At 54.9% G+C, this 22,986-nt stretch overlaps 5 protein-coding genes across 5 annotated transcripts; 3 read left to right on the top strand and 2 right to left on the bottom strand.

The window, feature by feature from the left end:
• Nucleotides 1-2,069: 2,069 nt before the first annotated feature.
• On the top strand, nt 2,070-3,167 carry GCG54_00011195 (uncharacterized protein; the record flags this gene model as incomplete). Its single annotated transcript, XM_045411104.1, has 1 exon — nt 2,070-3,167. One exon carries the CDS (start codon nt 2,070-2,072, stop codon nt 3,165-3,167), a length of 1,098 nt encoding a protein of 365 aa, XP_045268162.1.
• A 1,176-nt stretch (nt 3,168-4,343) lies between these two features.
• Nucleotides 4,344-7,364, bottom strand: GCG54_00011194 (Pre-mRNA-splicing factor ATP-dependent RNA helicase-like protein cdc28; the record flags this gene model as incomplete). The annotated part of the gene is made up of 1 exon (XM_045411103.1): nt 4,344-7,364. The coding sequence occupies one exon, from the start codon at nt 7,362-7,364 to the stop codon at nt 4,344-4,346; it is 3,021 nt and encodes a 1,006-aa protein (XP_045268161.1).
• Nucleotides 7,365-7,929: 565 nt separating this feature from the next.
• On the top strand, nt 7,930-9,247 carry GCG54_00011193 (DnaJ-related protein SCJ1; the record flags this gene model as incomplete). Its single annotated transcript, XM_045411102.1, has 2 exons — nt 7,930-8,102; nt 8,170-9,247. The coding sequence occupies 2 exons, from the start codon at nt 7,930-7,932 to the stop codon at nt 9,245-9,247; spliced, it is 1,251 nt and encodes a 416-aa protein (XP_045268160.1).
• A 384-nt stretch (nt 9,248-9,631) lies between these two features.
• GCG54_00011192 (uncharacterized protein) lies at nt 9,632-13,040 on the bottom strand (the record flags this gene model as incomplete). The annotated part of the gene is made up of 3 exons (XM_045411101.1): nt 9,632-10,392; nt 10,462-10,839; nt 10,895-13,040. 3 exons carry the CDS (start codon nt 13,038-13,040, stop codon nt 9,632-9,634), a joined length of 3,285 nt encoding a protein of 1,094 aa, XP_045268159.1.
• Nucleotides 13,041-16,239: 3,199 nt separating this feature from the next.
• GCG54_00011191 (uncharacterized protein) lies at nt 16,240-17,281 on the top strand (the record flags this gene model as incomplete). Its single annotated transcript, XM_045411100.1, has 3 exons — nt 16,240-16,398; nt 16,575-17,138; nt 17,201-17,281. 3 exons carry the CDS (start codon nt 16,240-16,242, stop codon nt 17,279-17,281), a joined length of 804 nt encoding a protein of 267 aa, XP_045268158.1.
• Between the last annotated feature and the right edge of the window lie 5,705 nt (nt 17,282-22,986).

Here is a 22,986-nt window from a genome sequence, read left to right as displayed (position 1 = left end):
TGGCACCTGCGGGATGTCGGATCGCCCTGAGCAGATGTGTTGGGCATCGGATACGGAGACTTTGGACGGGGAAGCTCTCGGTGGTAAGGTATCTTTGTTGCTGTGGATGAGGCCGCGGAGAGAGTGGAGGGGGGACTTTTGAGAGGGTTGTACTTGGCAACTTGGACCAAGATACTTGGTGGAAAGTGAGGGCTGGCAGAGGCGAGCATGTCACTGGCCTGCGCATCACGTCAATGCCCGAACTCTAAACAACATTACGGGGTGCGTGATGGGCCCCCTTTTTTGCTTCTTCACAAGCTGCCACTGCACTGCTGCCAGGGCGTGCGTTGCGTGTGGTGACGGGTTGAAGGATGACGGGTGACCCTACCGGACGATTCTGCTACCTGCCTGCCTACGTTAGTGACGGGCACCTAGCTCAACGCCTCAGAAGGAACACGCCAGCAAGAAGAAACAGCCCGACTACGGACCCTTCCTTGTAGCTGCTACTTACCTTACCTAGGTACGAAAAATAAAACACTACAGATAGACAGGAAGGAGTGACAAGCGCGACCTGACAGATCAAAGCTCCTCCTGACTGGAATAATAGCTCGCTCGTGTCCCCCCTTCCTGCCCACTTGGATCACTTCACTTCCCTCTCCTGCCGAATGCTCTCTGCGACAATCTTTCCGTCTCTCCAACGCATACACAAGCATCTATCTCGTGCATGTCTTGCTTAGAACAAACAGCCAAGCGACCGCACCCGTGACCTCGCCTGCTATTTTCATCCACTCACCCTGGAGAGGAACAGCAAGAGACCACCACCTCGACCCGTCCAGTCTCCAGACCAGCAGCAAGGCACGGCACCACTCGAGAACCACAAGTCACCAGTCTAGGCCTGGGCCGCCCATCAACGACCCAGAACCAGACAGACCTGGACCGGCCAACCCACACGGCACGCTCGCTGCAAGCAGGGGCACGCAACACCAACCGCCAATCTGCTTGCGAGTCGCTTCCACTGTTGCGTCACCCGCGTCTCCAGCTTCGTCAGTCAGCACACAGGACCACACGACACCCGCACTGAAGACACAGCAGTCGCTGCTGCTGCTTTTCAGGGGACCTGCAACAGCAGCGCGAATTTTCCACTCTTCGGCATCCCGTCCATCGTCCATCGTACCTCACTGCTGCCGCCCTGCCATATCTTCGTCGGCCCCTCATTCCTCGCCTCACTCAAGACCCAAAGACCGGGTCAATCTTTTTTCTTCTCTCTGTCCTCTACGATTTACGACGGACAAGCTAGCCACTGCGATTCCCGACCGACCGTCCCATCAGAGACAATTAGACAGAGACGGAACACACCAAAACCGGCACCGCCAAAAAGTGACACCTGACTTGGTCTCTCCTCTCTTCACACGTTCAAGAACCAACGAACGCCCGTGTAAATCATCCCATTCTCGATCGGCTAGTCCCCTTCCAATTCCAAGCCTGCACGCAGGGGAGCTGCGCCCATTGCAGCAGGCCATACGAAGACATCCAGTCGCGGCCTTTTCCTGTCGTCGTCCTCGTCCTTCTTTACCCTTCTGGTATGTGCATCTCGATAATATCACCCGCCCCCGTTCTGAAGCGTGTCAAAAGTATCAAGTGTCGGATCTATGGCTAGGGAGGGATCTCTGCCGCTGGACTTGCACGCTGATGCTGATGCCCGCTCCTGCGACAATCACCGCACTTGTACACACCCCCAAGTCGAACCCCTTCCACTTTCCCCTTCCCTTGCTGTGACCCAAAAAGGGCGAATCGCGGGAATCGACGTCAGGGTCACAGGGTCACCAAGCCAATCTATTGTCCCCCCACCACCTGTTTTCCTGTCCCGTCCCAGAATCCGTTCCTGCTCCCCCTCTCCTCCCCGGCCTACATAATAACGTCAAAACGTCAGGGTCCCTGCTTGGAACATTCTCCATAAACCTTGGTCACTCCCGCCAGTGATTTACATTTGCGCCTTATCAGCAAACCCAACTACAAGACATTGAACTTCCAACAATCACCACCACCTCTGCAGCAACAAATCTATCGCCAAAAATCAACCACTCTTCACGATGAGTCTAGTGGAACCAGCTCCGGTCACTGCTGCCGCCGCGGGAGCTAGCATCTCCCCCCAGAACCCCATCGCCGCCGCCGCTGTCGACACATTAGGTGGTGATGCGACACCGCGCCCCGCGAGCCACAACGAGCCAGCATCCGATGCCTCCAAAAAGGATGTGAAGAGCAAGGTGAAGGGACTCTTTGGAATCGGCAAGAAGAAGGAGGACTCGAACGCCTCCAACAAGTCGTCATCCGCCAAGCCTTCTGCCTCGACCGTCACCAGCAATCCTTCCTTGTCAAGGGATCCCTCCAGAGCGTCTGCCAGGTCAACCACCGTGCACCCTTCGTCGCCAGGCCGTGGCATCTACAGCTCCCCACGCCTGCCATCACCAGCGGGCTCTCAGATCTTCGAGCGCGACGTCGACAACATGTCAATCAAGCCGCAATCGCCCGCCATCCCGTCGCACATCCAGACAGAGAACCACATCCCGCCGGTTCTCGATGCATCCTCGGAAGCCATCACGGACGACCACCTCGACCCGGACAGCGTCGAAATCGTCACCCACGCTCAGCACCAGCCCGCAGCTGCCGCCGTCACGGGCGCCAACGGCGGCACCCCGCACGCCTCCGACTCAATGGCCGCATCCTGGACGGAAGAATTGCGCGCATTTGCCGACCGCGATGACGCATCGAACTACAACTCGCTCGAGAACGCCGACGTTCGCCGTCTCAGCTTCATTTCCTTTGCCGATGTCGTGCAAGCCGAGCAGGGCGGACATGCAGGTGCTGCAGGCTCTCGGGAGTCGATCCATGTCGCAGGTCTGACCTCGCTGTCATCAGTCAACGCCCGGTCGCCGTCTCCCATCCGCTCTCCTGTCTCGTCGCAGCCGGCGACCTCCCCGCCGACAAGCAACCCCGGGTCCATCAAGGGACTGGAAATGTCCCCGGCGCGCAAGCCCGTTGGAAGCCCCATCTCGTCGCATCACAACCTGAACATGAGCGGCGACCTCAACATTGAGACCATGTCGCAGGTGCTCAGACACACGGGAAGCACGGATCTAAGCGGGGTCCGCAGCTCGCCCACGAGCCCGATTGAGGGGCCGTCACGTTAAAAAGAACGCATTTATCGACGAAGGGAAAACAAAAGACGACGAAGCGCTGCAAAACACTACAAATTTACTGGTACGGAGTCGGAGGCAAACGGAGAAACCATTGATACCAAAGTGGAAGTTCTTTCCTGCAATTACTTTTTTCTCGCTTTCACGCAAACGCTTCTTTTCTTCCTACACAAGCGAGCAGCCATATCATCCGGGGCGGCTGTCTCATTGAACTTTTTGGGGGATGGGGGGACACTGTCAAATTGCTGCTTTTTTATTTCCCGACTTATTCACTTCGTTTCAAATTCGTCCAAGGAAACTATATGGAGTTGCGGTAAAGAGGGAATTCAACTCTGTCGCTCAAAATGTGATGGGAAAGGGTGTAGTTCGGACAGTTTTTGGGAGGTGGAAATATTTCTGATCCTTCAGCGCTTGGATTCACGTAGTATGGGAATTTTCATGTGGCCTCCCTTGACGAAAGCAATGCAAAGCTCAAGATTGTTTGAAGCGAACTCGAACTATTTCCCGTTTTTCTAGATCCGTGCTTGCTCAAAAATGGATTTCTGGAAATGTGACTTTGATCTCGTGAGGCGCGGGGTTTATTGGCTGGTCTAGCATGTGAAAGACGCTTCTAGCGCTTGCCCAGATTCTTGCATGAGTGACGTGGGACGGCGCGGCGCGGCCTCTTTTCGTTTGACATGTCAGTCTAGGGGGGCGGTCTCTAGGTAACTGATCATTTGCGCGCGTTAGTCGAGATGGTTATCGATGGAACTGTGGGCAATAGCGGCGGCTTATTTTTATCCGATGAGAGCGCCGCGGTGGCTGGGTTCTTGAGATTGCAAATGTTCTAGAGGGCGCCTTGTTTTCCTGTGCCAGAGGGGCTACTTTTCTTGTGGTTATAGGCTACCTCGTGGTCATCGTCGCGATTATCGAGTACACAGTTTTGGCTGCGCAGACACAGGAAAATTAGGCGGTCTCTATGGCCAATCAATTGTGAAGGCTTCTGCAATGGTTTGATTTATTGGATTCCGTTGATCAGGATGATACACGAAGGGAACGTGTGTCCGATGGGGAGTAGTTGTGGCCATCCAGATGTGATATTCAATTTGTACCTTTTAAACATCATTGCACCGCGAACCCTTGCCATGCCCGACGTGAACCATCCATATGCCACAGCCAACATGAAAGAGACTACCGGTCGTAACTCCGGCTTTTGGGCATCTTCTTCTCCTCCAACGCCTCGACGTCTCCCTTTTTGTAGAAGTGCGGTGCCAGCCCCGCGAGCCACTTGGCCTCGATGGGCATGCAGCTGCGCATGTACTCCTTGGTGGTCTGCACGAGCTCGAAGTACACGAGCATGCGGATGGGCGGGTCGACGCCCATGAGGACGGAGGACGGGTGCACGTAGACGGTGGCGTTCTTCTTGACGGTGCGGTACGAGTCGCCGGAGCGCTGGAGGCGGGCGGCGTTGGGGAAGAAGCCCGCGGTGAGGGCGCGCTTGATGGGTGTCAGGTTGGAGGAGCCGCAGGTGGAGGGGGAGACCTCGACGCGCTCGCAGAGCTTGGCGAGCTGGTCGCGCACGTCGCGGGCGCGGGTGAGGGAGCGCTGCTGGAGGAAGTTCTCGCGGGACCAGATGGGGGAGAAGTCTGCGTCGACCCACTGGTTCCAGATGTTGAGGAGGGTGAGGTGGTCGCCGCCGTCCTTGATTGTGAAGCGGGCGCGGGCGGAGTCGGCGTGGATCTTCTTGTCCTTGGGGCGGAAGAAGAGGGCGGACGCCTCGGAGAGCATGGAGACGACGGAGAGGACCTCCTCGACGCACCCTTCCTTGTCGGCGGCGAGAACGGCCTTGGCGAGCATGGGGTCCGTGGGGAACTCGGCCATCTGGCGGCCCATCTTGGTGAGCTCGCCCTTGTGGTTGAGGGCCTGGAGGGCGAAGAGGTTGTTGAGGGCGCCGATGAGGGCCTCGGTTGGGGGCGGGTCCATGAACTCGAAGTCGAGCAGCTCGTTGATGCCGAGGGATTTCAGCTGGAGGACGACACCGTTCAGGTTCGTGCGCTGGATCTCGGGCATTGGCGACTCGTCCATCTCGTTCATGTAGGCGAACTTTGTGTAGAGGCGGAAGCACTTGCCGGGGCCGACACGGCCTGCGCGGCCGGAGCGCTGGTTTGCGGAGGCACGGGAGCACGGCGTCACGACGAGGTTCTCCATGCCGGTGGCCGGGTTGTAGACGTTTTCCTTGACGAAGCCCGGGTCGATGACGTAGACGATGCCGTCGATTGTCAGCGAGGTTTCGGCAATGTTCGTGGCGAGAACCACCTTGCGCGCGCCCTCGGGTGTTGGTTCGAAGATTTTGGCTTGCAGCTCGGAGGGGAGGTTGGCGTAGATGGGGCAGATGACGAGCTCCTTGATGCGGGAGCCCAGCTTCTTCGCTGTGTCGGCGATCTGCTGCTCGGCTGCGTCGATTTCGTCTTGGCCCGTGAGGAAGACGAGGATGTCGCCTTTTCCTTGTGTGGTGTGGATCTGGAAGACTGTGGTGATGGCTGCTGCGAGGTAGTTTGCTTCAGGGGCGGGGGTGTAGTAGATGTCGACGGGGTACCGTCTGCCGGGAATGTTGTAGATGGGCGCGTCATCAAAATACGCCGCAAATTTCTCGGCGTTCATCGTGGCGGATGAGATGAGGAGTTTGAGGTCGGGTCGTTCCCTCGCCAGGTCCTTGACCAGAGCCAGTAGAATATCGGTGTGTACCGTTCTCTCATGGGCTTCGTCAATCATGATGGCGGAGTATCCGGCGAGATCAGGCTCAGTCATAAACTCTCTTAGCAACATGCCGTCGGTCATGTACTTGAGAATGGTCTTGTCGCTGGTGTTGTCCTCGAAACGGATCGAGTATCCTACTTCCTGGCCGACCTTGACGCCTACTTCATCCGCCACACGTGCTGCAACACTCATTGCTGCGACACGACGAGGCTGCGTACATCCGACCTTTAGCCCGTTTTTCGTATATCCTGCTTCGTGCAGGTATTGCGGCAATTGCGTTGTCTTTCCGGATCCCGTCTCTCCGACAATAACCAGAATCTGATACTTTTCCATCGCCGCGAGGAAGTCGTCTCGGTAGGCGTAAATCGGCAAGCTCTTCCTCGTCTCCTGGATCGAAAGCTGCTTTTTCTCGGCTGCCTCAATCTGTGCCGCAAGGAACTGCTGCTCCTTCGTCAGCTTGCCTTCTCCGGGCAAACTCGAACCCAAATTCCACTGGATATACTGCTCCTCATCCAACACATATGCATAGTCGTCATTCTCCCTCTCAGACCTCTGAATTTGCGCCTTGGCCTTGGTCGCCTGCTCCCTTTCCCACTCCTCGTGTTCCGTCACAAACTTCTCCTGGCCGTACTCGTCCTTCTCCACGTATCGCTTGTACATGGCATCCTCCTTCCTCTTTCTGTCGATCTTTCCCTTTTCCGTGATGTAGTCCTCGGGGATGTAATACCCGTCCTTGTGGTCATCAATCTTCAACCTCTCCTCCGCTAACCTCAAAATCTCGCGGTTCTTGGCGAACTCGGCCTTCTCCTTCTCCGACAGCCTCGCACCGCTCCTGAGCTCCGCCGTCTCTTCTGCGACCTGTTTCCGCAGCAGGGCGAGCTTCTCGGCCTCTCGCTTCCCGAGGTACGTCTGCCGACTCTTCATTCTCAAGTCCTCCATCGTCGCCTTCCGGTCCGCCGCGTCCGGCAGCCTCCTGCTATCCGAGCCCTTGCTCCTCTTATCGTCCTTGTCTTTCAGCCGCTTCGCAAATGCCTCACGCTCCTCGATATCCCGCTGCCGCTCCAGCTCCTCGCGCGCGCCGTCTGACAAGCCCTCATCCCGTTCGCGGTCTCGGTCGCGATCTCGGTCATCGTGGCTGAGCTTGACGCGCTTCGACGCCGACTCCTGAAACTCGGGCTCCTCGTCGACCTCTTCTTCCCCTTCCGATGGCGGCTCCTCGTCCGCCCACCTGTCGTCGTTGTCTGTGTCTCGTTTGCGATACTGTTTTGACGGGCGGGCCGGTGATCGTGAGCGAGAGCGGCGGCGGGACGTCCGTTCGTTCCGGTCGCGGTCTCTATCTCTTTCGCGTGACCGGTCACGGTGGCGCGACTTGTGCTTCTTCTTCTCCTTGACGACTTTCGTGGGGCCGACCTCGTCGTCCTCCATCGGGAGGAAGGCGTACTTCTTTGACGCCATCGTCGCGGACAATTTGCGGCCGACTTCTGGCCAGCGACTCAGTTACTTCGAGAGGTGTGTTTGTGTCTTGGAATCGGAAACTGCGCCGAGGATGGAGCGAAAATCAAATCGCAGATGACAAACAACCTAAGAAAGAAAAAGCATATGGGATTGGCCTCAACTTGGACGTTTCTGACGTCTCTGTCGCGCTGCGAGTCGTCTGAACTCAAAGTCTCCACATTTCCTCTGTGGGGCGGGCTGCATTGAGCAGCCATCCAATTAACAATCTCTGATAACATTTCTTATCGTACCTCCCAGCTCCCCCTTCTTAACACGTTGGAACTTGCATTTCAAGCAGCTGTTCAATTGCGCTCGCCTTCTTTGAGATCTTTCAGAGTCTTCCTTCTCCATAACCCACCTCCCCCCTTCCTCTCACACGACAAGTCCTTTTCTTCCTTTGAGTCACTCCTTCAAGGACTTGAAAAAATCGGGCGACCTCACTACCGCGAACGGTGTGATTTTTATTTCAAGCCATTACGCATTTTTAACCTTTCGGCCACTAATACGCCCTCGAAGTACACCCACGATGTTCCTCTTCCGAGGGGCAGCGCTGCTGCTGCTGCTCCTATGCATCGTCCAAGTCGCCCTCTGCGTCGAGGACTACTACAAGGTCCTGGGCATCAACAAGTCCGCCTCCGACCGCGAGATTAAATCCGCCTACCGCAAACTCAGCAAGAAATACCACCCCGATAAGAACCCGTACGCTACCTCCCTCTCCCCTGCTATTCCCAGAACCCACCCAAGCTAACCTCTCTTTCACAAATAGCGGCGACGACACCGCAAAGGACAAGTTCGTCGAAGTCTCAGAAGCCTACGAGGCCCTCATCGACCCGGAGACCCGCAAGATCTACGACCAGTACGGCCACGAGGGCCTCAAGCAGCAGCAGCAGGGCGGCGGCGGCTTCCACCGCCACGACCCCTTCGACGTCTTCTCGCGCTTCTTCGGCGGCGGCGGCCACTTTGGCGGCCACGGCCAGCGCCGCGGTCAGGACGTCAACGTGCGCATCGGCATCGCCCTCCGCGACTTCTACAACGGCATCAACACCGAGTTCCAGTGGGACAAGCAGCACATCTGCGAGGACTGCGACGGCACCGGCTCCGCCGACGGCACCGTCGACACGTGCGGCGTCTGCGGCGGCCGCGGCGTGCGCATCGTCAAGCACCAGCTCGCGCCCGGCATGTACCAGCAGGTCCAGATGCAGTGCGACGCCTGCGGCGGCCGCGGCCAGAGTATCAAGCACAAGTGCCACACGTGCGGCGGCGCGCGCGTGGTGCGCAAGCCCACGACGGTGCAGCTCACGGTCGCCCGCGGCGCGGGCAGAGACAGCCAGATCGTGTACGAGAACGAGGCCGACGCGAGCCCGGATTATGTGGCCGGAAACCTGGTCGTCACGCTGGCGGAGAAGGAGCCCGAGCTGGGCACGGATAACCCCGACAAGGTCGACGGCACGTTCTTCAGACGCAAGGGGGATGACCTGTACTGGACCGAGGTGCTGTCGCTGCGCGAGGCGTGGATGGGAGACTGGACGCGCAACCTGACGCACCTCGACGGGCATGTGGTTAAGCTGGGAAGGGAGAGAGGCCAGGTTGTGCAGCCGGGACATGTGGAGACGGTGCAGGGCGAGGGCATGCCAAAGTTCCACGAGGACGGCGACAGCGTCTACCACAAGACGGAGTTTGGCAACCTGTTCGTGGACTACGTGGTAGTGCTGCCGGACCAGATGGAGAGCGGGATGGAGAAGGAGATGTGGAGCGTGTTCCAAAAGTGGCGCGGCAAGATTGCCGTCGACTTGCACAAGGACAGCGGAAGGCCGGAGAAGCCCCCTGTGCACGATGAGTTATGATGAGATGTAGATGATGTGTGTGTGTGATAGAACAATAGACGGCCGTAATGTCAAGAGTCCCTTATTTCCACAATGTTTGCCATTGAAAATGAATTGTCTTTTGGTATGTTGATTGAGACTGTTGGCCATTCAAAGATTTTGCCCATTCACGATGTTTGCTTATTCGAGGTGTTTGCTCATTCACATTGTTCGTCATTCAAGGGGCGTTTCAGGGATTCAAATAGTCCATTTGCTGTAATGTATCCATGTCTAACAACCGTCTCGTTCGTTAAGTGTTGAAGCAAAGTCATGAGTCGTTACATCGGCCATCATATCGTGTCTAGATCCAAACATATGAATGTCATACAAGGAAAAACAAGGGAAAAGTCGCAACGTCATGAGTCGTTATCCGCTCCTCCTCCTCCTTCTCCTTCGTCTTCGGTCGAGATCCTCATCTTCGCTCGCGTCGTCTTCTATCCTTCGCTGCCCTCCATGCTGCACCTCCTGCACAACGCCAACCATGTCCTTCAAGAGACTCTTCCAGCTGCCATGCCCGCTAATCATGCCTTCAATGTTGCTCGCGATCTTTTGAACTGAGTCGTCATCCGTGCCGCCGACGGCCCATGCGCCGCTCGTGTGCCAGCCGTTGCCGTTGCGGGGCCGCGATTCAAAGTTGCCTTGCCGCCATCTCATTGCGCCTGTGCTACCGTTCAGAGGACGTCCATGAGAGTCAAAGCGATCGGGAAGCACCTCTACTTCACTATCGGAGTCCATCACAGGGAATTCCATGCCACGCCTCTTCTGGCGGATGAGTGGATGATTGGCGGAGGGGTCCGACGAGGACCGTCGGCGGTTAAGAACAGGCCGGATGGTTGCTAATTGCTCCTCACTCAGAGAAGGTGGCTGCTTCTCCTTCTCCTCCTCTTCAGCCGCAGCCACTTCTTGTTCCTTACGATGCCGGTGCATGGTCTGTGACGATTTAGGAGACAAAGGGATGAAGGTGACTGATTTTGAAGCAGAGTGTGGACGCTTGACTGACTCTGCGCTGGATACAGAGGAAGATGACGGTGATGCAGACCGCGAGCGGGGCTGCGATTGAGAACGAGACCGAGAAAGGGCCTCAGGCGGTATGAACTTTTTAGCACGCTCTCGCCATTTTACACCATCTGTGATCTGTCAGTCCACGTCACAAGAGCACTAAACATACAAATGAGATAACGATCAGATCGACCCACCCTCAGGACCCAGAGAGACTGGCTGGGCATCTTGCGGTGAGGCGCTACGAGATATGTCTTCACTCACATGGTCAGGGCCGAACCTCGTTCCGGGCGGTGGGCCGCCTGCCGGAGGAGGACCTCCCGCGGGCGGAGGCGGAGGATATCCACTAGCGCCGCCCGTGGCCATAGGTGGAGACGGTCCCATCGGTGGCCCGTAATCTTGAGGGTACGGCGGGTATTGGTCCCGCAAGTTCGTTGTCGAAATGTTTGGGTGTTGAGTGAAGCCCGCAGCAGCACCAGTCGCAGTTGGGTAGTACGAGCCGCCCGACGCGTGTGGCGGCGACGGCGGACGGCTGTAGTCATCGTAATGCCCGGCTCGAGCATCATCTTCGTATCCTGTCTGCTTGTCAGTGACATTGGCCACCCACATGCGTTCAACTTCGAGACTCACGTCTGCGGTCCCGCTCGCGTTCCCTGTTTCGTGGCCGTTCTCCGCTGGAGGCACGGTCTCTTGAAACTCGGTCCCTTGAAGCCCGGTCCCGTGAATAAGCTCTGTCGCGCGAGATTGATCGATCACGGGAACGGGATCGTGCGCTCCTTTCCCTCGATCTCCTATCGTCCTCTTCCTTCTCCTTCTTTTTCTGATACTGCTTGATACCAATAGCAGCGGCCCCTGTCCCAACCGCTGCCGCCGCCATGTCCCTCAATCGACTCTTGCTTCTCTTCTGCGCCGGCTCGGGGTCATCGCGTCCATCCCGGTGTCGACGTCGTCGCCTCTCGTTCGCTGCAGACTCATACCCGTCATCCGGCGGGTAGGGCGGCTCGGACGGCAGCGGAGCTGTTCCGTACTCAACTAAGCCTAGCTCGGTATCAGCGTTGCGCGGCTCCGAGTATAGAGAGCGGGCCTGGGACCTGCTGCGCGACCGGCGACGTGAGCGCCGCCGCTCCCGCCGGAGATCCTCCTCATACTCCTCATCGCTCAGTTCGCGCTCAATCTCGCGCTCCTTCTTGTCCTTGCGATTCTTGTAGATCTTGCTGGCGACGCCTCCGGCTAAGCCGGCCGCTGCAATTTCTGCGCCGGTTCTCAGACGAGACTTGGACCGCGATCGGCTACGGGACTTCGACTTGGACTTATCACGGAAGTGCTTCACCAAACCGGCGGCGGCGGCAGTTGCGGCGGCAGCCTTGGCGACAGAACGGCTGCGGCTCTTGCGGCTGCGGCTACGGGATCGAGACACCGAGTAGCTAGAGACAGAGTAGCCTCTGCCACGGCTTCGGCCGCGGGTGGCCTCTTCCTTTTCAATCTTGTTGCTCTGCATGTACTTGGCGGCACCGGCTACCGCGAGAGCAGCAGCGGCGATGCCAAGACCAGTTTTGATCCTGGAGCTGCGGCTGCGTGATCTAGATCGAGATCCGTGGTGACGGTCATAGTAGTCATCCCCATAGTTTTCTTCGTACGCGCTGCGTGCACGCCGGATGATCTCAGTGCCCAGACCTCCGAGCGCGGCACCAGCGAGCACTTTGCTTCCACGATTGACGGGGAGCTCACCGTGGCTGTCTCTACGGCTTGCAGCGAGAGCAGCAATACCAGCTCCGGCAAGGGCACCCTCGGCAAGGTGGCGCTTGTGGTGGTGGTCGGAACTGTTGCTTCTCTCACGTCGAATGATGGTTTTCTTGTAGTGGTAGTCTTCCTCATCACTGGCGTAGCCACGTCCCCGGCGGTCGTAGTAGTACTCGCGATCGTCCCGGTGGCGGCCGACAGTCTTGGTCTCACGGCGGTAATAGTACTCATCCTCTCGGGGGTCACGGCGGACCATTGGTTGTTCGCGCTCTCTCAAGACGACGATATTGGGTTCTTGGCGGGGAAGAACAATAGGAGCTGGCGGAGGAGCCTCCTGGACAATGATCTGTTGGGGCTCAGGAGCCTTCTGTCGAATGATGACGGGCTGGGGGATAGGCGGGGGGCTGACGGGGGAGTAATATTCGGTCTCCTTACGGTACTTTTCGACCTCTGCGCCGCCATGATCGTCTCGATACTCCTCAATACGCTTCTCAACCTGAACATCGCCATCCTCACGACGCTCTACGCGCTTATCCACGACGACTTCGGTGTCGCCATGGTGATGATGGTGGTGGTGGTGGTGATCCCACGGGCGGTTGGAGCGGCGGTCCCAATCGCGATCACGCTCAACTTCGATGACGCTGCGGTTGTCGTCGAAGCGGCGCTCCCGCTCGTAGTCCTTCTCGTAGATGACGCTGCGAGAGTCGGTTCTGTAGGGATCGACCTCGCGCTCGCGCTCAATAACTTGACGTTCGACAACCTGGCTCCGGGAATCAAAGGCAGAGCGGGGGCGCTCGGCATAGGGAAATTCGCCGGAAGTACGCAGAGGGGGGGGATAGTTGGAATATCGTGATCGGCGATCGTCGTCGTCAAGCTCTACACGCTCGCGTTCGATCCTCTCAAGGGTTTCAACACGGCTAGGGGCGACTTTGTAACGGCGGACAGTTGTTCTCTTCTTGAATCCACCTTCATCGGATGAAGTTGAGTCGGCTCGGTCCCGGTAGACGCGGGTCGACTCTCTATAAACTCCAGCCATCGCTAAATGCGATGCGATGGACGAGAAATCGGAAGCTAGCGACGGTGGTTTCGGAAGACGGCAGGCGAGATCTAACGGCGAAACGGTTCGCTATGGGCGGTTGCAGGCGTGGTTGAACAAAGAATGTACGATGATGACGGAGGGGGTTGATGGGCTAGGCGATGTACATATGTAGTCGTGGCTCGCTGCTCTGTAGGCTCTTTATTTGGAGCAGGGTACGTAGCCGATCAATTTAATGGGATGGCTGGTGGGACACCAACGTATCCGGTTGGGTGAGTGCAAGCTGTCTGAACGAACAGTCGGCAGCTTTTTGGTGTGTGTGCGGTTCTGGGTGGAAATGGAGGGAAGTGCCCGGGAGAAGGAGAAAGAAACGATGATGGATGGTGTTCAAGAGCGAGAAAGAGGAGGGGGAGGGGGGAGGGAAGAGGGACGGACGGAAGCGAAGCGAAGAAGTGGAGGGAGGGGCAGAACACCAGGCGCAGCAGCGTGATGCCGGTCGAGTTGGGCTGAGATGGTGGACCTTGGACCTGGACCTGGACCTGGACTGCCCACGGCCTCCCGTCCAGCGTCCAGCGTGCGGCCCCTCCTTTTAGGGCCCTTCTCCTCGCTCTGCTCCCTCTCCACGAGTCCATCCCACCTCCACGTCCAGGGCAGTAGGAAGGTAGGTTCTCGGTGACGGGAACACCACCTCACTCACTCATGGACTCGGCTGTCTGAGGCACCCAGTGGAAGGCCCGGACCAGGGCTTCAAACACCAGGCCGGTGCCCTCCTTCCTTCCCTTCCTTCCCATCCCGCCTGTTCTCGCCGTCCGGCCAAGGTTTGTCCGTGGTCGATGCGACTAAAGGGCTGCATCTGGAAGGGTGTTCCATGTCGCTGCTGCTCCAACCACCTACAACCCATGTTCAACCGTGTTCTAGCTGGGCTATTTCCATCCACCCTTCACCCAACTCCAAACACTCGACCTCTTTTCTTGGTTCGCTCCGGCCTTTCTTTGCCAGCCAAAGTCGCATTTCTGCACTATTGCGTCGACTCCTTGCTTCAACAGACACGCTATTAACAGTGCCTACCCATGGCCTTCTAGCTCACGTAGCCTGCCTAGCCTGGCTGCTGACCGTCATTTATCATCTCCCTCCCGACAGCCTCGACGGAGGGTCGAATGCTCGCGAAGCAAAACCGTTACGTCATTTGTACTGACCAACCCGAATCCACCTTGGGAAGAAAAACCACCCAGCGCTAGTCCATGTCGTTCAACTGCCATCACCGAAACTGACCACGGGCGAGACATGCAAATAATACCTCTGTCGCCCATCCGTCAGCAACCTTCCCCAACAAAAAAGAACAGCAGCATCCCCGGCATCGAAAAGCACGGCCAAGGCAGCCTTGTGACCAGGCAGATTTGCTGCGGCACGCCATCCGATGCTGAGAGGGTGGGCGGTCCAGGGCAGTGACAGGCCGTGACACCCCGACGGGCCTTGTCATCCGCCCCCATCCCTGTCGCTCATGACAGCTGGTCAGAGTCTCAGAGAATCACCCCGCCATTGTGCTCGAGAGGCTGGCTATCCGTACTTCTTCAAACCGACTGAGTCGAGTCTTGACTCCATTCCTGGATCTTATTATGGTGGCTTTGGCCTGTGCTTATTTCTTCTGGAAAAGGCCAAGCTAACAATTTGACAGTTCAGACGGCTCCCGCGGCGGCACGCTTCAGAGATGCATCGCACTGTTTGAACCCTGGGAAGATGCGCCCCGCTCCGTCGCAGCTTGGTGTCGTCATGGTACAGAGGGGCACTCGCAGATGCGCCCAATAAAACCGCTTGCCTGCATGTCCAGATTCCGCCGCTGGAACCCCTCGGGAAGCGCGAAGAACACAGCTCCACCAAACCACCTGCTGCGGCTGCTGCGCTGTCCTCGTGGTCCATGGCGAAGGCACAGTTGCAGAGATGCAGATGGAAGACTATTCGAACTTACGTCCGACTTCAGAGTCATCGCATGTTGGGATGCGCCCTGTTCGTGTCGGCCACGACAGCCGCAGCCAACTTCCAACTTGCTCTGCGCGCTGGGTGGTTCTGGTTCCCCAAGATCTGCCAGGAATACCTCTCTTAATTGCCTGCATTAAGGACGGCTTTTCAAGGTTTGCTTACCATTCAGAAGAAGCGGCAACAACGCGTTGCCCACCCGTCTGGTTTTCCTGCACCGCATGCAGTACTTAGTACAGCCGGCACTTACCTGCGACCTGCAGCTTGGCCACCGTTGTCTGATTTGCCAGTTGCCGTCCACTGCTTCCAAAGATCCCGAGGCCTCACAGCCTCTGTGAGGCTCCAGTTGCCTGCGTCCGGTCTGCGCCGTGGCTTGAAACCGACGTTTTCTTCATGGGCCGACATCGTTCAGCTAATTATCCCAAGAAATCTGTCGCTGGACAGTACTTCTGTTGTATGAACAGGCTACTCTTTTCTCTGCTGGGGCTGGCTTGATAGTTATTCTTATTTAAAACAAGCGCCAGTTGCCATGCTGAGAGAGTCTGAAATTGAATGTTAATGTCTTATGGCCAGGGCCTTTTTGCAGGCCTAGCCTCTGAGGGTTACTTCAGCACTTGATTTCAGCCCTTAGGCATAATGACCCCGCACTTCTCATGACCCTTGTGCCTTTGGTCTGACCAAACCTCAGTTTGATTCCGACAATTCTCTACTTCGGTCTGTCTACTTTTGTCCACCAAGACCCCAAAGATGCGACTTGTCAACGTACATACACTTGTATTGGAAGAGTTCTTTGGCGAAGCAATTCCAAAGTATGCCATCCTTTCACACACTTGGGTAGATGGGCAAGAAGTCACGTTTCAGGAGTTCTTAAACAACAGAGTTCGCGACAAGTCAGGCTGGGCCAAGATAGGGAGAACCCTTTAATTGGCTCTTGAAGACAAGCTTGAGGATGTATGGATTGACACGTGCTGCATCGACAAGACTAGCAGTGCAGAGCTTACCGAAGCTATCAATTCTATGATGAGCTGGTCAAGCAATCACAAATGTGCCACACTTATCTTGCGGATATTCCATCTGGCATGGACCAGAAAGAGTAGGAAGATGCCCTTCACAATAGCCGATGGACTCGGCGAGCATCGCACAAATGATGAGTTGGGCGTCGAATAGACAAACGACCCGCGTGGAAGACATTACCTATTGTCTCCTAGGCATATTCAACATCAACATGCCACTACTCTACGGTGAAGGCCCCAGAGCATTTCTCCGTCTCCAAGAGCAGATTATGATGAATTCAGATGACCAGTCTATATTGGCCTGGAACTTTGAGGGATTCAAAACAGAACAAGCTGGTGGTAATGGCGACCACTGGCTTTGGATTACCACCGTAAACCCACATTTGCTGGACTTTAGGCGACGTCTCCGTACGCCTTCTCGACTTGCCAAAACATAGTACGAGTCAACATTGGCAAGCCGACCCTTCACTCACTCATCACAAATAAAGGGTTGAGATTGGAGCTACCACTCGGATCATCCCCAGACTGTCCGTGTGCGTTCCTGCAGTGCCAGGACAAGTACGCGCCGGCCAGCGTGGTGGCCCTGCCTCTGAGTTTGACGAGGGAAGGATTCTACGTGCGGGCTTTGCTTCCTCTGAAACTCGTCGACTATCAGCTTCTGGTGAAAACTCGGCCAACAGAACTCTACGCTCTCAAAAACGGGGAGTATATCATGCGGCAGGAGACGAACACAGGATACACCGTTACACTACGAGGTCTGCCCAAAGATTTTGAGGTCCTACACCGATGGAGTCAAAATAGCAGCTTAGGGCCATATTCACAAATCATTCTAGAGAACGACGATCCGGCCGGCAAGTCGACAGCAGGTGCCCTTCTGCTGGGCAGCCGCTTCTTCGGCACAACAAGACTTGTTCTCTTCGTCGTATTAAGAAGATTGCTCAAACTCGAGGAACGGGAAGTCGATCGTGGGTTGAAGGATCAGGCTTCAAGCCGTCTAGAGACCCAACGGCAGCGAGATATCAATGATAACAATGCCGAAGGTCTGCGCAGAATGTTGGGAATAGCAGATCAATTTAAGCAAAAGGTCTCCACGGCAGATGGCACTTACAACGTGAGGGCCGAAATCCAAGACTGCTTCAGGAAACCCATCATCTTCGTCGACATAAGTGTCAGGCCAAGGCGATTGAGTGGTATCAGAATCTTCTCACGGAACACTGCATTATTGTTCCAAAACCATACGCCAGGATACAGTAGCATAAACAAGGCCATACTACTCCTTATCCTTAGCCCACGCCTCTTTACTGAGATGGTCGAGATTTTAGCGCGCGAATTAACTGAAGCTGCGGCCAATCCCCAGTATATATTCCCTTTGATGACGAGTTACATGTTCCTCAGCGCTGGCGACTCTCCTCCTTTCCTAGCTTCAGCTGTAGAAAAAGCTCGCAAGGGGTCGTCTAGGACTTTCAACCACTAGGCAGTCACTAGCTTCCTCACATACTCCAGCTACAAGTTAATCAGATCAGATACAGTGCTAGAAAGATTCAAGAAGCTTCTTACGAACAAGAGGTAGCAGTTAGTTGAATCCTGTGTATGAATACGGCTCAATGCCGTGTTGCATATGGTGTTACACAGAGGATGACCCAGGGACGACAGTGAAAAACACCATCACAATCTTGTATTGTAGGCAAGCATTGAGTGCGCCGGCATCACTAAATTTCTCGTTGGAGGACAGCTTTCCTTCTGCCGCGTGTCCATTGACTTGTGAAAAAACCAAAACCGAAACAGCACATTGTTGTTGACAATGGCAATACTCTTTCCATCGTGTGCGCTTTTTATCGTCAGGCCTTCTGCTCATGCCGGGGGATAAGAGCCTGATGTTTTGGGGGGCTTCCAGCATACTTTGCCTCATCGGGCCAAATCAACAGTATGGGTGACATTGATTCTCAGATGATACTGAACCTCTGGGTTCAATGCTACGGTCATATTCTCAACGGAAAGCATATCGATGACCACAAACAGGTTGCTTCTTACAAACAGCGGCGGAGCCTCTCGATAGCCCCTATCAATCATCGCACATCCGACGGGAATACTGCGAAGACAGAGGGGCATGACTACGGCATGGTTACGACAGCCCACGACATACATGATGAGACGGCGACCGCGCTGTATGCTATTCCAGCCCTTAGGAACGCGTCGCAACTTACCGACACGCCCAAAACATTGCCTGAGGATCGATCGCCTGGACAAAAGAAAAAGAAAGCATCTTGCTTTTTAAAGCGGCCATTGTGTAAGTCGCAGTGCAGAGTCACACCACACCACAAGGCTTAGTTCACTTCACTTGTAGTTGCGAGGTAATCGACGTGCACAGGTAGGCCAAATCCACATGATGCGTTACGCACGTGCAAGTGTCATTACAATTCATTGACGCAAAGACAGCAAAAAGCAAAAGAGAAACTCCTCGACGGGGAATTGAACCCCGGTCCCCGGCGAATCGTGTGAATGACAAGCCGATATCCTCACCACTAGACTATCGAGGATAGTGGATCGCGTTCTGCGTTGACGAGTGGTGCGGAAGGAGGGCTCATGCGGGATCCGCATGTTGTTGTGGAGACATTGGTGGCCGAGCGCCGCGTGTAAGTGCGGATTAGCCAACCTCAATCGTCAACACAAGCTGCGCATAGCGTACTAGGTCTTCGCTAGGAATTCAACTTAATTAGGTTAGAAGACTTTGAAACAGTAATCTTCGTGAAGTTCACTGTTTTTAGACTCTTGAGAATATGCATTTCGAGCTCCGCTTCGTCAACTCCATGTTTCTCAGCTGAATAACAAGCTGCTGGACACTGAGGAGCAGCAAATTCCAGCACTTACGACTACCGTCTGAATTTTGAAGTCTTCCCATCTAGAGAATAGCAAGGGCGGGCAACTTCTCTACACTTGGCTCTCTCAGGTCTTCATCTATTCATCCTTGGTGAGCATCGAGGGCACGTCATGCTTTTTTTATTCGGCGACTAAGCCCAGTGCAGCCATCCAACAGAAGTCTGTACAAATTGAGGCAGTCAGTTCTTCTGAGATGAGACCCCCACCCACAATTGGATCAAACTTCTCGCAGAGTGGTATAGATATATTCAGTAGAGAGCCATCCACGCGAAGAAAACTATCATCTTGCCCAGTCATTAGGAGGATATGGTCCCTTAAACTAAAGTAAGTGATATCTGTCTTCCTTCAGTTCTGTCATGTTATTCATATTACATGTGATCAATCATGATGGCGACCGATGTCGCATCTCCAAGTGGAGGCCTGAAGTGCCTTTTGGAAAAGCAGTCAGTGGACGTCATGCTGTCAGCTTGAGTCTTTCAGAGAGAGACGATAAACGCAGCTTTTGTGACGTCTTACATACATAGTCCTGCTCTTGACAGCAAGATAATGGAACTTCCAGTCGATATGAATTGTTCCACGGCAATAAACAGAGAGAAACAGCAGTGCATGACGCCAACGCGCCACGAGGCATAATTTGCAGCCGCTGAAAAAGAGACAGAGGGTGTTAGTGAACGAAAAGGAGATTGTCTCGATTAAACACGACGCCAATGATTACGCTGAAAGAGAAGATGTGTTTGGAGAAAACAGAGCTGCTGCATTCCTTGTCTGCCTTCTCCAACCCCGCTGAGTTGCCTGCTTTATAGCACCATGTAAGAGCTCCCATACGATAGCGGCGACCTTTTTTTTCTTTCTTTTTCTTTCTTTTGGCTACTTCTGGTGCATCCAGCAGTTCATTACAGTTAAGTTTTACTCATGTGGTCTTCCAGTCCATGTCGCCAACAATGCATATACACGCAGTAAAGCCTGTGGTTAGCGGAACCCCTATCCTCGTACGTTCTACTTCTTTCGGTACCATTGGACGGGGCCAGGTCGGCGGTTTGCAGCCCGGGACTCGATTCAGTGGGGAAACACTTACAAATTAAGTCACCAAGTTGGGGGTATTTTGTTCATCACAACAAATCCTTTGTAGGGCGGAGATTCTTTGCAGGTGCGATTTAATAGAAGGATGATAAGCTCATGAGAACGACGTTGACTCAATCCTTCATACGCACATTCTTCTCTTGAACGATTGGGGCTAGGCCTGAAACTGTCTTTCGTCGTCGCCTGTTGTCGTTTGTTGTTGACGTAGTATGAGGTGTATCCGAACGATGTTGCTTCACCGTCAAATTTGGACTTATCAAGGTAAAATATGTGACCCGCGTTTAGTTCAGTTGGAATCGCAGGACATCCTTACCAAACTAAACATGTTGTCTGATTCGCTTCTGAAAAGAAAACCGCCTCGTCGGGGTTTGAATAGGCATCAATGCGGGCTAGGGGAGATTTCTCAAGCAGGAACGTTCTCAAGATATTTTGATCATGAAGACAAAGTCGGTCTTCAATACCTACGTGACTACACGTTACTTAGATAAGAGAATAGCAAGCGAGATTTGGGGTCTCGAATATGCCTGAGTTCCTTTTGAGCTCAGCCTCGAATCTCGATGAGAAGATAAATTCTGATTCAATACGCAATACTGGTGAGAGTATCTGCGCAGTTTCAGACATGCCGCATCACGGTGTTGCTTCACCGACGACCCTCTTTTTCCAGCCAAGCGCCCATGGACACACATTGGTGGCTCATGCAACGCAGCCACAGTACACTCAAATGTCTAAGACTGCAACCGTTCCGAAAGCAAACCTGAATCCCACACATCTGGGCAAAACCCTTCCCAAGCTCTTCCCAAGCTCTTCCCAAGCTCTCATACAAGATGCTGGCTATATGGATCGAAGACGTTTCTGTCACTCCAACGTGAAGTCGATACAGCGTCAAAAGGTTCCGAACGCTGTGCTGCCAAGCCCACTGACTTTCTCGCGCTCCTCTTTCGAATCATCATGAGAAAACACTAGCTTCAGGTGGACCGCAGAATTCGGCAGTTTCATGTTAAAGTCGTTGACAAGCATTGATATGCTTGTTATGCTTAGCCTGCGATGAGCGATATACGTCAACCCCCCTGTTTAGGCAAGCTCGGTGTGGTTGACGCAGGACCCCGAGATACATGTCAGGCGGGGGACCACCCACATACCGAAACGGCTAGAAACTACGACGGTGGTGATTCATGATTTAGTTATTGACCATGTCGCGATTTGTCTTGTGACTAAGGGTGGCTGCGAAGCGGAACGTCTCTGCAACTACGCTTGCGGCTCGTTGGCAGCAGGTTGGGTTTCCAGAGTTCAACGTAGATTGAAAGTATCTTGAACAGCAAACCGTTGACACTGATCCGCAACGCTCTATGGAAGAATAGCAGTGCCAGCTGCAGCAATAGCGAAGGAGAGCAAGGACTACGGTGAGACCGAAGACAACGGAGACGACGGCAACGATGGGGACAACGGCGACAGCAGGGGCAACAAGGAAGGCGAGGCTAGCAAGGAAGACGGTGACACTTGACTCAAGCGGAAGAGGGTGGCTGACACTGAATAAGAAATAACGCACCAGAATGCTCGCCTCAGGTGTAAGAACTCCTGATGAGATGAGCCATTTCGAGAACGTGTGGCTTGTATCAGTTCGAACTGACTGAGGTGGCACCGCAGTTCTTCAGTACCGGCCATGTGAAATGATGATCACGACATCAACCCTCCAACATGACGTATCCAGTGGGACGGGAAGGGGAGTAGCGATGTAGGGAGAGGCAGGCTGTGTGGGCAAACCCCGGAAAACCCCCTCATACGAAGAAGAAAACTGTTCCAGACCGGATCGTCGGAGGGCGCAGCGGCGACCCCAGCTCTTAGTTTATGCTCTATCACTAAACTCCCCGAGCGCTGGCAGCAGGGCAGGGCACCTTCCAGCCAGAGGAAGGGAGCGTCCTCAAATCAAAGTGTGGCTTTCATGAAGGGCTGATTGATGGCTCCAAGGGCGTCTTGAGGGGGGCGTTCGTTCGGTCCCGCGGTCTGGACGAATCTCCCGCGCTGCTAAATCTGACGGTGGCGGTTGCATGACGTTTGGGCTAGGCGCCGCCGTCTCGTTTCCACAAACAGGCTGGAACAAAACGGCCTGTGGTGGATGGAAGTGAAGGAAGGGGATTTGGTGCCTTCGAGGCGGTGCTGGCTCTTCCGTTGCACCATGAGCCCAACCAACACCGTGGGACCCTGCAGCTCGCAGCCCGCTAACACTATTGCCACCAGGGTATTTGCAGGTTCAGATGAAGCAGAGTTTGTCTGAAGATCCAGTGTAGTTCATCCAAGCTATTAGGCAGATATTGGCGGGGGAGTGAGTCCTGAGTCCTGAGCACTAGCGCGGGCGATCGAGGGGCGGCGACAGCAAGATGTAACCCTGTGTCGGCGGCAGCGGGTTGTCTTCAGGAGTATGACATGGGAGAACATGCAGCTTTGGTTCGACTGGCACTCTAAAGCCAATAACCTCAAATGAAAAGCAATAGTGAAAGAGACCCATCGGCGCCTCGGTATGCATGCATTCTGAGGAGGTCGACGAGTTGCCAGGTTGCCGACGCGCAATGCAGCCGGATCGGGACAGATCCCAGGGTGAGAGGCGGCTCCACGGATGGGTACTCGCCAAGAGCCCGGCAGAAGTCGTATTTTCAGGAAGAAGAAGAAAGAAAACTTCAGGTATTGTTCACCATGAGAAGTCGACGTGATGGAGCGCCAAGAGAAGGGATTCGTAGTCCACGCCCTCTCGCGGAGGCCGAGAAGAGTCTATACCGTTGGTGAGCTACATACCTCTTCGGGGATGATGCTACAAGAGCAGTCTCATCCAAATGCTTGATGGCCCCTTCCGTAATTTTAAACAATCAATTGTTTAGACAAGGGAAGACCGTCGAGACCGAGGGGTGCTGGTGGTGGATCGGGGTGCTGCTGCGATCTCCCGCATGGGTCGCACAAGCCAGACCTTATTCACTGACGTGTCGCGGATCATAGCAGCATCGTGCTGATCA

The sequence above is a fragment of the Colletotrichum gloeosporioides genome (genome assembly GCF_011800055.1).
Source record: "Colletotrichum gloeosporioides strain Lc1 chromosome Unknown consensus_17, whole genome shotgun sequence".
In the NCBI taxonomy this organism is placed as follows: Eukaryota; Fungi; Ascomycota; class Sordariomycetes; order Glomerellales; family Glomerellaceae; genus Colletotrichum; species Colletotrichum gloeosporioides.
Note: the sequence above shows the minus strand (reverse complement) of the source record. Positions and strands in the feature narration are given on the sequence as shown.